At 41.6% G+C, this 17,501-nt stretch overlaps 1 protein-coding gene across 1 annotated transcript in view; it reads left to right on the forward strand.

Moving 5' to 3' along the window:
- Positions 1-16,867, forward strand: part of reck (reversion-inducing-cysteine-rich protein with kazal motifs) — a 224,212-nt gene extending 207,345 nt beyond the window's left edge. Inside the window, exons 20-21 of the mRNA XM_080752182.1 lie at positions 1,071-1,226; positions 16,292-16,867. Of these exons, the coding sequence (XP_080608308.1) occupies positions 1,071-1,226; positions 16,292-16,522 (387 nt within the window). The 3' untranslated portion in view covers positions 16,523-16,867. The remainder of the gene's footprint in view (positions 1-1,070; positions 1,227-16,291) is intronic.
- Positions 16,868-17,501: the final 634 nt, after the last annotated feature.

Here is a 17,501-nt window from a genome sequence, read left to right on the forward strand (position 1 = left end):
GGCAGCCGCCACATACTCTCAGGGGCCTTTTCCACCGGCAAAGAACCGGTTCTGGTTCTTTCTCCTGCCTATGGGATGAACCAGAGGTTCTTTCTCCTGCCTATGGGATGAACCAGAGGTGAGCTTTTCCACCGAGAACCGGAGTTGGTTCTGAACCGTAAAAGTTGGTTCCGAACGGGAACCACAAAATCCTTGGTTCCTCTGGTTCAATCATGGTTCAATCTGGTGGAAACGCAAGCCGGTTCGCAAGAACGAACCAAGGTTCTAAGAAAGTTGAACTGGCACTGGTTCTGGAACCGGTTCTTTGCCGGTGGAAAAGGCCCCATAGAGTACCGAGTGACATGCCTATTGTATCATGAAGACTTAATGCCATGATTTCTTGAATGTAACTGTACAGCGCCTTTAAATATTTGTGTCCTTGTATGCGCTTCTTCATGTGGGCAATGGGCATGAATAAATTGTTAAAGTGTGCATGTGCATGTGTGTGCGTGTGTGTGTGCGCGTTGTTGCATGCCAGTTATTTGTGTGAAAGTGGAAGGCCATGCTATCTATCCTCCCCCTGAGTTTATTGTTGTTATGACTGCAAACTTGAATATTCATTTCCACAATGACAAGAGTGCTTTTTTTTTTTTTTTAATCCCACGATTTTGTAACCCATTTTTCACCCAGTGCAAATTGCCTATGTAATCCTGGGCTCTGCTCTCCCTCTGCCGCGCCTGGGGAGACAACGGACTGACCTCATGCTTCCTTCTATGCATGAGGAGCCCAAGTTGCTTCTTTTCACCTGACAGTGGAGATTTCCCTGGTTTGGACGTAGCGCGTGGAAGGAACACGTACGTTATTCCAACCAGTTCCTTTCCCCTCCATCAGGCGCCCCGGCTGGCCAGGGGGAGGCATTATTGAGACCAGGATTACTGCATGTTTTTGTGAGGGTATCAACCCTAGGAGACACGGGGAGAACATGCAAACTCCACACAGAGTGTGACAAGAGTGTTTAATTACTGTGTTTAACTGAAGAATTGGTGTGTGCCTGTGGGTGCGTGTGTGCGTGCGTGTGCGTGCGCGTGCAGTTGAACAGGAACCAGCCAGTAACGGTACATGACGTGTTGGGGATCTTGCGGCTCCACGTGTCCGTGCCACAGTGCGACGTCTTCGGGTACCTGAGCATCGACCACGAGCTGGTGGTCCTCATAGCCCCCGTGGACCAGCAGCCCACACCCCTGCAGGTAGGGCTGGCGCCATTATGACATTTTACATGACAAGTAATTCAAGGTTCAAGGTTGTACTTTATTGTTACGTCTTTTGTACAGGTACACAAGAGTAAAACTTATTTGCCTTCCTTCAGACAATGCAGTGGTACCACTCATTCTTTTTTGCAATAGCTTTTCGACACTTTATGTTTATATTCTTCTTTTGTGTGCTTGCTCTTTGGACTGTACACTACTGTACTGTTTTTCTTTTTCTTACTTCTTTGTAACTTGTAACCTTAAACTGCTGTGCTGCCTCTGGGCAACTGAATTTCCCCCGTGGGATAATAAAGGTATCTATCTATCTATCTATCTATCTATCTATCTATCTATCTATCTAGATCTATATAATAACAGCAAACAATATAATAATAGCAAAAACAAAATCTAAAAGGATAATAATAATAATAATGATTATGGCGTAGAAAAGAAAGAGAGTGCAAAAGGCAAAAGAGCAAATAGAATGAAAGAAGCATCCTCAACTGTACATCCTCAACTGTAGCTACATGTGCATAAAGTTTGGTATATTATATACACCAATGGCATTACAAGCTTGTAGATCTGCTATTTCCACTATTTTTGAATATCCATTAATTTAAAAAGAAAATAGATTAAGAAGTAGTGAAAATAGCAGATCCAGCTTGTACATCGTCTCTTTTCCACTATTTCTGAAACAATTTCGAAAGCGTCTTCAGGTTTTATAAATTGTTGCTGTCGGGGCAGAAAATCTTTTTTTATCGTAAATTAAGGCCATACTTGATCATACTGTACCACAGCGTGACACAAAAGCAATCAAAAGTAGCGGGTCCCCCATTCATTCCCCAAGCTGGAAATGCGGAGCGAAGCCACATGTTTTGAGCTTGTAGATCTGCTGCTTTTGCTATCTTTGAATTTGAATCAGTTTTTGGACGTCCCGTTCATATCACAATTATTGTGACAAAATAAATCACGATTTACGATATTATCGCGATAATCAAAAGCCATTATCCTGGGGCGGAACATTTGCCCAAAAATAGCAGATCTACAAGCTCACAATGTGTCGCATTGCGACGTGTTATGAGCTTGTAGATCGGCTATTTTTTGGCAAAGACATTTGATAGAGTGAAAAAAAGTATGTATATTATAAGTACCAATTATAGAGGGTTTAAGTGGTACCGGATATGCAGCTCGGCAAATAAAAGGTGAATCCACTTTTTGTCAGCCTTCTGATTGGTCCCTGAGACTCCCTGACTGGCCAACCAGAAAAAATCATTCACTTTTTGCTATCGGGGGTGGAGTTTGTGCAGTGGAGAATGTTGCTTCAGGCTTTCAACAACGGTCCGCTCTGTGGAGCACAGCGTGCGTGCAGTACGGCGCCGCAAGCTGATAGCGATTTCGCTCAAAATAATGAATAAGCTTCAACAGACTAGTTCACATGGACCTTATCAATGTAACTAAGAATTACGATTGGGTACATATATTTTAAATGGGCAGAATTACGAAAGCCAGCCTATTATGTGAGTAGAACTATAATCTGGCTGTCATTTTCCTACCCAAGATGCACTGCGCTTTCTCTTTCTATAATATCTCCTGTCTGATCCAGAGGATTAAACTAATTAAAACATATATTTTCGGGGGAAAACTACTGTTTTGCTATGTAACTACTGTACTTTTTTCTTCCCTTTTTATTAATATCACCTAGATGTGTTTTTTTTGGTACTTTATATAGCTGTAATGAGGCTATGAAAAATCTTTTTTTCCCATTCATTTCCAATGTAAAAACAATCTGCCATGATGATTCTGTCCCACTGGGATTAAACTAATTAAAACATATATTTTCGGGGAAAACCCCCTATTTTGCAATGTAACTACTGTACCTTTGTCTTCCCTTTTTATTAATATCACCTAGATGTTTTTCCTTTGGTACTTTAAATTGCAATAATGAGGCAATGAAAATACCCTCTCCCCCCATTCACTGCCACTATAAAAACAATCTGCCCAGGGTCAATTGAACCACCATAGTAACAGGGCAGAATGGGGCGGGATTTGCAAATGAGAGAATTGATCCCAGTGCATGACGGAGGACGATATCACGATAAATTAAATCTCCACAATACGATTATCGTGAGTGTTTTTTATCATGATAAACGATAATATCGCGTATCGTCCCATCCCTAGTATGAGGTTTCCACCCGACAGCGACAAAACATTGAACTATTCGAAAGTATTAACAAAAGCTTACAAAATATTTCCACTGGAACTAAAGGCTAATGGTTTCCATTTGCTAAAAGTATAGATTCTTTTGGGAAATTGTTTCGCCCCCGTCATTAATGATCTCTGCATTATGTTGCCTGAATGGGATGATAAATATGCTCTCAGAGCAAGCAGAATATAAATTGCAAGTGGGTCACAATGTGTCACAATATCGACCTGTCTTTTCAATTTGAGTTTTAAAACCTTAAGACAGAAGAGGAATTGACGTGGGAGTTAAGTTTCGATGTTCCCATCTAGTTCTTCCGTGCCCCCGAGTTATGGTCCCTTTGAAAAGTGTGCAGACAGCAGACATTTAGCCCAATCCATCACTGGCCTTGTACTGTTGTAGCACACAGCAGTAGCAGAACCAGGCCTCCCTCCTGAACTGGTAGAGGAGATTATAAGCACGGCATACAGATCTCTGTTACAAGAGTAGATCAACCCATCAAGTCCTGGAATTATTTTATACTTTTGCTATTGAAAAATAGCAGATATACAAGCTCACAGCACTGCTACTATTAGAGTAATGTTAACTTCCTAGACACATACAAAACCGAAAAAAGAACAAAACTATGGCACCACCTCTTTAAAAAAAAAGAACGGAATGGTCGAAAATAAAGCGAGGGAAGAGTAGAGGTGGAAAGAGTACTGAAAAGTCCTACTCAAAATAAGAGTACTGTTACTTTTTTAGTAAGAGTAAGAGTAAAAGTACTAGTCCAGGAAATTACTCAAGTAAGGGTGCCCACACGCCAAAATACCTATGAGGCTGCCCTCAGACCAAAATATGGTCGGCAGTGGATAAACTCTTCTGGTGCGCTGCTGGCAAAAAACGCAGAGAGCATATTCTGTCCCAAAGCCAGTGACGCCCCTGTCACTCACTTCCCGCACCGCCCTCCCTCTCTGTAGCCTGTTACACTAGCGTAGCGATCCTCATCATATTTTACGTGTCAACTCTATAATGGACAGGCGAAGGGTACTCGCCCTTGCTTTATTGGAAGGGGAGATGCAACAAGCTAAAAAGAGAAGAGTTTGGGTGCACGAGACTCTTGATCAAAACGAAACATCTCCCAGTCCCTTCCTGATTCTCAGAATGTTACGCCTTCGACTCACCCGATTGGACAGGGGGGAAACCAGAATCTGCGTGGAGAATTTCTTTGCTCCAGCATAAACGCAAGGTCTGCGCGGAGCGCAGATATCCTCCACTGACATGAAACCGCCGCCTTCTCATTGAAATGCATTGGCGGAACGCGGATTCCACTCTCGTAGGCATTTTGGTCTGAGCCCAGCCTGAGAGTGGAATCCGCGTTCCGCCAATGCATTTCAATGAGAAGGGAGCGTTTTTTGCAGAAATCCTCTGCTGGCATGAAACCGCTTCACTCTCATTGAAATGCATTGGCGGAACGCAGATTCCACTCTCATAGGTACTTTGGTGTGAGGGTACCCTAAGAGTAAAAAGTAGCCTATTTAAAAACTACTCTTTGAGTAAAAAGTAAAAGTACTTTTTAATTATTTTTGTATTTTTTAATTTTTTTACTTTTTATTTTTTTAAACATTAATTACATGTTACACGTTAGTGGTTACCTAAGCTGTCCCAATGCGATGTCATTAACCAGGAAGAGAAAAACACTAATCAGAAAACCACTTTTAATAACATTTTTAAGAAAATATATTATGTAAACTGTATGTAAACAATACACACAAATCAAGTGCTGCAAATGTTGGAAACAAAGGACATATATCTTAGGTCAGTGGTTCTCAACCTTTTCAGGCTGCGACCCCCAAAATAATAATATTTCATCTGCGGACCCCCACCCTGACAAGAACTTGGAAGTTGGAATTGTAGGAGTTGGTATTACATTAGTTTGACTACATCTGTTCCATTGTGAAAATAGCAGATCTACATGCTCACAATGCCACGGAGGCGTTGTGAGCATGTAGATCTGCTATTTTCACAATTTTGGCCTATTTTTTACTTCACTGCTGCCACCTCCCATGCAAAAACCTGAATTTACTTTACTGAATTTAAACTACTCTTACTCATTGTCCAAATCAAAAGTAACGAGTACAAGTATTTACTTTTTAAATTACTCAAAAGTAAGAGTAGAGCATTTAAAAATTACTTTAAGGGTGCCCTCACACCAAAATACCTAGAGTGGAATCCGCCAATGCATTTCAATGAGAATTGAGCTTTTTTTTGCCAGTAGAGGATTTCTGCAAAAAACGCTCCATTCTCATTGAAATGCATTGGCGGAATCCACTCTAGGTATTTTGGTGTGTGGGCACCCTAAAAGTACAGATCCTCAAAAAAACTACTCTTGAGTAAATAATACTTGAGTATTTTTACTCAAGTATTTTCCACCTCTAGAGAAGAGGTACATATCTAGCGTGTAGTGCTACGGGGGGCAAGAAGAAACAGAAAGCGGGCGACCTTCCCTTTAGCTTGCAGCCGGCCGTCTCAGCAGACACTCAAAAGTCCAACGAATATTCCACCTCTATTTGCCTCTGTTTGTGCTGCTGACCCTGCAATCAATGATTTCACAACCGCCATTGGGAAACAAATGAGCAGCGAGAGAGAGAGACCGCTATCCTATCCAACTTGAGGTCATGTCATGTTTTAATGGATGTCTGTATTACCTGTCTGAGACCTGTCACCCTCGCCTCAATTGTCGATAAAAGCTTTTGAGAGGTTGGTGAGGGACTGAATCTATTCCACGCTGCCTGCCACGCTGCTTCTCCCTTCCTTCAAAGGTGTTACCAATGATACTAATGAAGGCTCTGTTCCATTTAATGCAGCACAGTGGTTCTCAAACTGTTTTTCAAGTTCATGAAAATATGGCACAAAATGGGTCCCATATTGGCTCAAAACGGGACGACGGGACCCTGATCGGTAACGAGGAAAGTAACGCGGTAACGCTAGTATCATTTTAATAATGTTACCGATTCTTTTTTGTAATGCATTATATTAGTCGTTACGGCAATTCGGTAATTACAGCAACGCGTTACTTTACTAACGCTGTTACCCCAAGACTGGCGGTGTAGCAGAGTGTTTGACCAGAATGGAACAGGGCCTTCATTAGTATTATTGGTAACACCTGTGAAGGAAGTGAGAATAGATCCAACTTCTCTCCAAAATGGCTGCTGTGCATAAAGCCTATTTGCATAATTGTCACGACAGATCTAGCAGTGATGATGCAATTACCACACTGCCCTCTCTCCTCTGGAGGGGAGTGACTACTGTGCTCAGGGGCGTCACAAGGGGTAGGAAAGTGGGACTGAGTTACCGGGGCCCAAGGTGGAGGGGCCCTAATAACTTTATCTATTGAAAAATAGCAGTTATACAAGCTCACAGCGTAGATCTGCTATTTTTGAAGTTGTGAAAATGTGCGCAAATCTTTGAATATATGTATTTTTAAGTGAATATTTGTTACTCAAATTTTGCTTCTGGGGGGTCCCTGTAACTAAATATTTTGAGATGGGGGGTCCTTCACATGAAAAAGTTTGAGCATCACCGACATGGAAACATAGGTTTCTTGGCACACATTTTCACGATCTTTCAAAAATAGCAGATATACAAGCTTGCAGCGCGGCACTCGGTGCCGCGCTGTGAGCTTGTATATCTGCTATTTTTCAATAGTTAACATTCATGGGGGGCCCCCAGTGAATCCTTGTACCCAGGGCCCAGAATTTGGTGTGACGCCCCTGACTGTGCTGTAGCCTAAAGCTATTTGTATCTCGACTACAGTTCAGCTTCAGTGTGGTAAAGTAACTAAGTACATTTACTCAAGTACTGTACTTATTTACACTTTTCAGGATTTTTTTTTTTTACTTTACTTGAGTATTTCCAAGTTTCTATACTTTAGCTTGTACTCCATTGCATCTCAGAGGCCAATATTACTTTTTCTCCACTACAATAATTTGACAGCTTTAGTTTCTAGTTACTTTGTAGATTTAGATTATTATCACAAAACATACATATATCTATATATATTCCGGCCATTTGAAAATAGTCGATCTACAAGCTCACAATGCCTCGTATTGTACTGTGTTAGCATCAAAATGTACTTAAAGTACCAAAAGGTACTTTCGGTAAGGTGAAATTGGACATTCTGCACAATGAGTGCTTTTACTTTTGATACTTGAAGTACATTTTGATGCCACTACTTTTGTACTTTTACTCATGTAAATGCTGAATAACAGACTTTTACTTGTAAGGGTGCCCACACACCAAAATACCTAGAGTGGAGTCCGCCAATGCATTTCAATGAGAATGGAGCGTTTTTTTGCAGAAATCCTCTACTGGCAAAAAAACACTCCATTCTCATACTAACAGATTATAACACTATTGATAGACTACTTAAGTAAAAAAAATTAGTACTTTTTCCACCACTGCTCAGTGTTCAACACAATAGATCCTACCAAGCTTGACACAAAGCTCTTGATATCTGGGCCTATGATGTGACTGTGAATACAGTATTTATGACTGAAATGCACTTCATGGCTCTTATACTGGCATTATAATTTTATGTATACAAGGCTGATGCCCGTTGGGGCTTAATTAACCGTCCGGTTATGCGGCCCCGTTGAACCCTTTGTCAGAGCAGCAGTAGAGTACCCATTATCATACGCGTAGCCAGACAACTATTCACAATCCAAACGCCATGTAGGCCGGCTTTACACTGCCACTGAAATCTAGCCTGAATCAGATCTGAGTCACATCAAAAGTGGAATCAGATTTTTTTTAAATAGTCTAAATCCAGACAGGTCACATGCAGGTCACATGAAATCCGATTTTGAAAAACTACATCCAGAGGTGGTTTCAAATCCGGATCTGAGGACATCTGTCTCATTCTGAAAGCAGTAACCACATCCACCCCATTGAGTTATACGCAAGTCACATGCAAGTCACATCAAACTGTTCAAACGTCACTTGCTGCGCGACCCGAGCGGGAGGCGCCACTGATGTGACGTTATAACAGAGTGCGAGTATTTACTATTTGATTACAGCGCATATTACAGCACGCTGAGCATTATGAGAAAAGGAAGAGAGGAGAGAGAAAACACATGAGCTAAATAGATAAAACCAGAGAGAAGAGCAAAACACAAGAATAAAGAAAAAAGAGAGAAAAACAATATTGTAACGTTTGTTTGTTTTTGTTGTTGTCGCATTTCCTGAACGTGATCAACTAGCGTCAACGTTGTGACGTAACGTCATGACACCGACGTCATTACCACAGTAACCAAAGCAGTTATGTAGACGCAGGGCAGCTTTGGGCTGACACTGTTAAAATGAGTCAGATCGCACAGATCCGATCTGGGCACTTGCAAATGCAGTGTGAAAAGTCGGCCCAAAATATCAGATTTGAGAACCAAATAGGATTTGGGCTGGATTTGACTGCAGTGTGAGAGAGAGAGAGAGAGAGAGAGAGAGAGAGAGAGAGAGAGAGAGAGAGAGTGCTTTTCTTTTATAGATAGATGGCTGTGAATACGTATGACTGTGACATTTCATCAATATTTGATAGCAGCAGATGTCAAATATGTATGAAATTTCACTGTCGTATGTACCGTATAGTATTCACAGTCAGGCGATGTCTCTGAGGTACTCTGCCTTATATCTATGTCATTTTTTATATATACAATGTATAATGTAGGCTATGTATGAATAATATATGAAACTAGCTTGTACAGATATTAATGATCACCCACTGTTTCACACCTTGAAACTTGAAGTTGAAAATGAAAAAAGAAAGAAAAGAAGAAAAAAAAACATCAAAATTATCATTAGCAATTAGAGAACAGTATATAAGAATATTTATTTTTTACATATAGTAGTAATAATAGATGTGTTAGTTTGGCAACATCCGCCACAAAGTTTGCTTTTATATTTGCTTTTATATTTGCACCACTCCTCAAGTTCAAATTACCATACTTATTACCGGTATTTTGATATCATTAAGTTACAGCAAGTTAGCAGATCTATAAGCCCAACCTCTCCGGCACATTCGATTCTGTGAATACGTTTTTAGAATAATAAAAAAAAAAAAAAAGCCTTTTTCCCCTTTAATAGCCCCGTTGGAAAGCTGACATTAAGCCATGATTCACTTTGTTTAAACTGTGTATTAGTTGAAACTAGGGGTGTAACGATACATTTTAATAGCGTTTCGATACATATCACGATACATGGTTGACGATACGATACATGGACGATATTGGTTCATTCATGGCGATACGATACGATTCGATTCAATGATTTAATATCGATATAGTAACTATATAGCAAAGACATTAAATCTGTGTGAAACATGTGGATAGTGCAGGTTTTTAAGGGAAACACGTATTATTATGGATATAAATAAGTAAACACAGTGATTATCTGCCAAATACCAGAGATTACACACATTTATCGATAGACCAGTGTAGCTATATGGAAAGGAAAAGTAATTAAACCCCTCCTTTTAATTTTTTCTTCTTAAAAATGCTAAATGCAATGCAGAAGTAGGTAGTATCGATACAATCGATTATTTGCACTGCCGATTCGATTCGATACAAAGTCAAATGATACGATTCGACTTTAGCTATTTTCATTTTGATATACTTTGATTCTTTAAATTAAACACGACATTTCGATGCGGTTACTATATCGTTACACCCCTAGTTGAAACTATGTGGCAGAGGAAGATGGTGAGATGACGTTTCCTTTCTATTTAAAGGGATATTCCACTTTCAACAGGGAAACAGAGGAAGGGCTTCTCTCCCCACACACACCCATTGTAACTTCAAACTCCATTTTAACCATAACAGATTCATTAAAAACACCCAATATTTTTTCTGGTGACTCATACTACCCTCCTAATACGTGAGCAGAAATGGAAAAAAAATGAAATACAAAAAATAATTATTAAAAATAAATAAAAAATGTTATTGAAAAAACACGGCCTGCTCACGTATTAGGAGGGTAGTATGAGTCACCAGAAAATATTATGGGTGTTTTTAATGAATCTATCATGGTTAAAATGGAGTTTGAAGTTACAATGGGTGTGTGTGGGTAGAGGCCCTGGGCCTCTAAATATTGAATCAAGCAACTTAAAAACCTTTCAGGGTGTTCATAAAAGCCTGATTAGACGATAAAATTACCAAAAGTTTTTTGAAAGTGAAATATCCCTTTAAGCCGGGGGTCAGCAACCCGTGGCTCTAGAGCCGCATGCGGCTCTTTAGCGCCACCCTAGTGGCTCCCTGGAGCTTTTTCAAAAATGTATGAAAATGAAAAAAGATGGGGGGAAAAAATATTTTTTTTATCGTCACTGTCGGGCAGTAAAGCCCTGCTTCATCATACAAGACTGACGCACGAAAGTAGGGAAAACAGCAGATCGGCTGTTTTCACTAGTTTAGTTCATTTTTTAAATAATAAATACCCAACAACGACGATATATAAGGCTTTTATATTTTTTCGCGGCTCCAGACAGACTTGTTTGTTTTTTTTTTGGTCCAATATGGCTCTTTCAAATATTTTGGGTTGCCGACCCCTGCTTTAAGCAATGCGGGTAATACTGAGCCATTGTGGTGTGTGCCCACCCTGCCTAAAATGTCCTTTGAGAATGTGATTGCGCTATTATTCTGGCAAGAGGTGATGCTGAGTGGCTATGAGAACTAGAACCTGAAAATGTGATTGCGTTATGATTGCACTCTCTGGCGGAGGTGATGTTGAGTGGCTCCTGTGATTACCTCATTGTTGTTCACATGAATGATGTGGATACGAAGCAGGGACGTGCTGGTTCCCTGATTCAGCCCGGAGTTGGAGAGGCCCTCATTGCGCGCTATAGAGAGAGATCTCTCTCTACAGCGCTGCTGCTGCTACTCAAAGATTTGCCATTTCAGATCATGACAAGTGACAAGCCAGTGGGCCAATTACATGAGTTATATTTCGTCGTTGTCGGGTGTCCAAAACCGTTTGTTTTGTATTTATCATTTTAAAAATATAATTTTAAAAACAACGCCTCGCACCGCGAGGCGTTGTGTGCTTGTAGATCGGCTGTTTTCACTACTTTTGTGCGACAGCCTTGTATGATGAAGCAGGGCTTATTTACTTTACGAAAGAACACATTTGAAACTTGGAGATACAAGGTTTCTGCCCGACAGTGACGATTTACTTTGTTGGCCACCCGGCCCCCAAAATGGAACCAAGGTAGACATTTTACTTCGATTTTTTTTCCTAATGGACCGGCCGGGAATGAACCGGCCATTCGGGAGTTGTCCCGCTTTTCCCAATGGCCAGCACGTCCCTGGTGGATACGAAGATTTGAAACGCAGAGGAGAGGCCTCGATGTGTTTTATGTGAGGAGCACTGGGGACACACTCAGCAATCAATGAGAGCTTAACAAGATCCAAACAAATCTTCAGCTCTGGGCCAAGTCGCATTGGGCATTGTGCCTAGGACAAACGAAATATCAGGAGACAGTGTTTTTGACAGTGGAAAAGTGTCTAAAGTATTGGAGTTGTTCGTTTCGTGTGCCTCGTGACTGCTATTTTGCTAGCTAACATTACTTCTACATCAGGGGTTTTCAAACATTTTGACTCGGGGCACCCCTGTAAATAACTTTTTTCATCTACAGCACCCCTGAATTACATTGTTATTTTTTAGAATCTTACATCCTATTGGAGAAATATGTAGATCGGCTATTGTTGGTGAACTTTTGTTGGTGAACTTTTTCATGTGAAGGACCCCAAAAATTATATGTATTTGGCTCACAAATTATTTCGTTCCAGGGACCCCCCCCAGAAGCAAAATTTTTGTTACAAATGTTCGCTTAAAAAATACATATATTCAAAGATTTGAACACATTTTCAACGCTTCTTATATCTTAAGTTATAACGCTGCTCTCAAAAATCCACCGCACGTTAGCAATAATGGAGTCCCAAATCACTTCCTGGCTGTTTTCTGTGGATCTGATCTAGAAAATGCATTTCTATGCTCTGAATGGATGGCAAGCAGAGCGGCCCAATTCACATTAATTATTTGCATAAGGCTGCCCTCTGGCGCCAGCTTGGCTAAAGTACACATATGAGCGTCCATTGTAAAAAGAATTAGTTTGGAAATAATCAATAGATCATTTTCTATAACATCGCAAAGGTACGCTGCTTTTTGCTGGCACCAGCCCCAATAAATAAATAATAAATCTGGCAGTAGAACTGTTAATAATGGTTGTCTAATTGTGCCGAACAGGGACAAAATAATACATATCGTCACTGTCGGGCAGAAACCTTGTATCTCCAAGTTTCACATTTGTACATTTTTGGAGCTGTGTGCAGCTCCCTATACGTGGCTGTGTGGGTCTGTGTGTGTGTGTGTCTGTCTGTGTGTCTGTGTGTATGTAGCCTGACTTCGGCGCGTAACTAGTGCCGCACCATTTACGCCACTCGCGCAATATATACATCAAAATGTGCGGCTCGGCCGGGAATGGTGTTCTATTACCTTTCGTTCCGATCCGCCTTACCATGCCGACGTAATCGGCAAAAAACGACGCTTAATTGTCCCCATTGACTTATAATGGGACAATGCAAGAAATCACTTTCAAGTATTTTTCTCTCGTAAACCATAGGAGCTACAGTTTCAAACCTCGGAGAGGAGATTCATAATGATTTTAAGAATGAATCGAAAAATAATTACATCACTCGGCCTCATGGTGGCGCTATAACGGCCCACTTTACGTTTTGCCCCGTAACTCTTGAACCGTAGATCGGAAAATTAAAATTCTTTTTTCCCTGGATTCCTTGGGTCAAGACGCATCTCCCCATATAGGCCACGCCCATTTGCGCCAGGATAGATTTTCCGCCATCTTGAATTTTCTCCAAAACACACTTTTTGCTCCTTTTCCTACATATTTTCTTCAAATGTCACAAAAATCGGTACACATGATCTACACACACACACACACACACACACACACACACACACACACACACACACACAGCTCCACTTCACACGGGTGTGATTTTTTTCATAAAGTAAAGCACTGCTTCATCACACAAGGCCGTCGCACAAAAGTAGTGAAAACAGCCGATCCACAAGCACACAACGCCTCGCGATGCGATGCGTTGTGTGCTTGTAGATCGGCTGTTTTCACTAGTTTAAATCATTTTTAAAATGATAAATGCAAAACAAACGGTTTTGGACATACAAGGTTTTTAAACTAACATACACACTAATATAGAACATCACACACCCGGTGCTGTTTATTTGATCAATTTCTTGTTCAGTCATGATGTATGTTTGTATGTTTGGGTCACGGACACTAGGGATGGGACGATAAGCGATATTATCGTTTATCGCGATGAAAAGTATCGTGGAGATTTAATTTATCGTGACATCGTCCTCCGTCTTGCACTGGGATCAATTCACCTTTTATTTGCCGAGCTGCATATCGGGTACCACTTAAACCCTCTATAATTGGTAAAAGATACTTATAATATACATACTTGATACGGTCTTTTTTTTCCTTAAAAAATAGCTGATCTACAAGCTCACAACGCGTCGCAACGTGACGCGTTGTGAGCTTGTCGATCACCTATTTTTAGGCAAATGTTCTGCCCCAGGATAATGGATTTTGATTATCGCGATAATATCGTAAATCGCGATTTCTTTTGTCATCGTGATATGAAATGTTCATATCGTCCCATCCTTGGACAGAAACCGAATTTCTCTTCTGGGTCTCAAGTAGTTTGTGAGCCACTGTGGTAGCGAGATGAATTAAAGATGCATCCTCCTTCAGGTGAGATCACATAGTCGATCGGGATCAGAGGATGCACGGTGGAATCGCTGTGCTTTGTATTAAAAGTTTGGATTCCACCAAAGTAACAGATGAAAAGTTGAAAGTCATACAGTACAACTACAAACCAACACTCCATAATCCATTATTCACAACGGACTCCTGATATAAGAGAGAGACAGAGAAACAGACAAGAGAAGGCAGCTGAAGAAAGTGAGGGATAGACAGAGACGTTTCTGGGCCCATGGGGGCCTTAAGCATGATTCTGCTATGGGGCCTTCCTTTTTTATCATTTTTTAATCCATTTTATAATGGAAATATACTGTATATAAAAAAAATATATAAATGAATAAATAAAAAACAACAACAACAGGCAACGTATTTTTGCTATGTTTGATTTGTTCTTTTCTTATTTAATTGAAAAAAATGAAAACTTCCCCATGGGGTGCTGGAACACCTGCAGCACCCCTAGTTCCCACGCTGTGGCAGAGTCCTGCACAGTGGCCACTGTGCCAAATTGACTTTCACTTTCAGCGTGTGGCGATATGCGGAAGCAAAGAAAGTCAGTTAAAACGTCTCCATATTGCTTGGGAAGTCTACTTCGCAAGATTTCACATCGCGATTTCGGTTTGAAAACGATTAACCATGCAGCACTAGTTCTTTTCTGCTGAGGAGGGGGCGGTGGGGGCCTTTTTGGTCGGCGGGGGCCTTGCGCAGTCTGCGTAGTCTGCGTATACGACCCACCGGCGCTGGGGATAGAGATGAGAGTGAGGTGAACGAATGTTAGGTAATCACTTGGAGACATGCGAGGGAACCTGCGCAGGAAAATAATGCAGTGGGGACTTGCGTTTGCGGGTGTGTGTGTGTGTGTGTGTGTGTGTGTGTGTGTGTGTGTGTGTGTGTGTGTGTGTGTGTGTGTGTGTGTGTGTGTGTGCCTCACGGTGCGAGGCGCTGTGTGCTTGTAGATCGGTTATTTTCCCTAGTGTGTGTGTCCAAATGTATTCATGGTGAATACAAAATGAACGGTTTTGGTAATACAGCGGTTTCCACCGACAACAGCGAAATGCTGCATTCATGGCCTGGAGAGATGTCACTTTTTACAGGGCAGGGACTGAAATCCTCCTTTGATGTCTACTGCAGAGGTCTTCAACAGGGGGTCCGGGACCCCTAGGGGGTCCTCAGAGTTACTACAGGGGGGGCCGCCAAATCTTTGTGCCATAGGATCATGTTTTTTACATTAACCATTTGAACCATAGCACTGAGTGGAACATTAGCCAAAAATAGCCGATCTACAAGCTTACAACGCCTCGCAGCTTGTAGATCGGCTATTTTTGGCAAAGAGGTTTGTTGAGGGAAAAGAAGAGCAGACTAAGTATTTGTCGGTTCAAGTGGTTAAATGTCTGAAAATGCACATTACTCCAAGATGATGACAGTGCTGTCAAACAAGTCTAAGCTGTCTTGGAAATCTATGAAAAGGTTTAATCTGCAACACAATCTTATACAATATGTAACTTCATTTCTCTCTCAGCTAAGGGGTCCCTGGCCTGAAAACATTGAAGACCCCTGGTCTACTGTATTCGCGCACGTTCCTGCTGTGGTGGAATTCAGATCAATCAATAATCATGAGAAAATGAGGAGACAAGACAATTTATATTAGGTGGTGTTGTGGTCAAGTTTATATAACATGATATCATGGACAGAAGTACAATTAACACTCTGGGCAGTGGTAAAAGAGTTGTGCAAAGAGAATGGTCAAACACTAGAGTTATACTGTGGCTTCAATGCCTCTGGAACGAGCTGTACCATAACAAGATAGGCTTTACCAAAACATTAGTTACTGAGGCCCTACCCTAACTATCAGGTATTAGTATCATCATAAATACCTAGATATCAATATAATCAATGAATACATTATCTACTCTATAACGTCACACATAATCAATCATGATAATCTCTAATCTACTGCACTGCATGTGTGTGTGTGCGTGCGTTTCTCAATGGCTTTTTCTCTTGTGCTTTTTGTCGTCCCCCTTCCCTCTACGGGGATCTCAGATCGAAGCGTGCAGCAAGGAGGCGGAGAAGATCGACTCGCTCATCAACTACGCCAGTCCCACGCTGGTCTCCCACGTGCCGCTGTCCGCCTTCCTCACCTCCGAGGTCACCGTCTCCACCATACGCTCGTCCGGGGCGGCCGCGGCGCAGCCGCCGCCGCCCCTCGGCCTGTGTCTGCTGCTCGGCCTCGTCCTGGCGCCGTCCCTGGACCTCCTCCTCCAACGGAACTAGCGTGGTTGTTGTTGTTGTTGTGGTGGTGGCGGCGTGCATGCGTGCAGGGGGTGTCGCACCAAATTCTGGGCCCTGGGGTGCAAAGGATTCACTGCGTTATTTTGTGCTTTAACTAATGAAAAATAGCAGATATACATACTCGTAGATCTAATATTTTTGAAAAAATTGTGAAAGTTTGTGCAAGTCTTTGTTTTTTTTTTGAAAAATGTTTCTATGTCAGCGGTGCTCAAACCTTTTCGTGCGAAGGACCCCCAAAATGATAATGTATTTGGTTCCAGGGATTCCCCCCTAGAATCAAAATTTGAGTGACAAATGTTCGCTTAAAAAAAGACATATTATTCAAAGATTTGCACACATTTTCTCAACTTTTCAAAAATAGCAGATCTACGAGCTTGCAAGCGCGGCACTCGGTGCCGCGCTGCGAGCTCGTATATCTGCTATTTTTCAATAGCTAAAGTATAGAATAATTAACCCCCCCCCCCCACACACACACACACACCTTGGACCCTAGTAACTCAGTCCTACTTTTCCCCCCCTTGTGACGCCCCTGACCTCCACTACCCCTGCCACCTCCTCTCTCACACAAACACACACACACACACACACACACGCACGCACGCACGCACGCACGCACGCACACACGCACGCATGCCATACCAAGGAGGCCTTAACGCGAACAGAAAAAGCAACAGGTGTTGGTGTAGTATCGGCAGACATTGACAGGGCGTCCTCTCTTCCGAGCAGGAAAAGAACAACAACGGAACAAACGGCCCTGTTTGGAAGCTTCCTTTTTTTGACGCGACAATCAATTTTCTTTTTTTTTACCGATTCCAAACTCCGCTGCGTTTTAGACAATCAATATGGTGAAAAAACGGTTTTGTTATGAAAAGCTTTTTTGTTTTTTCTTTTTTGTTTTTCACTGGCAAACGCTGTTATTGAGTGAATGCGAGTTTCTCTCCGGTGGTTTGTGTGTGTGTGT

This window comes from Nannobrachium achirus (genome assembly GCF_963921795.1).
Source record: "Nannobrachium achirus genome assembly, chromosome: 21".
NCBI lineage: Eukaryota > Metazoa > Chordata > Actinopteri > Myctophiformes > Myctophidae > Nannobrachium > Nannobrachium achirus.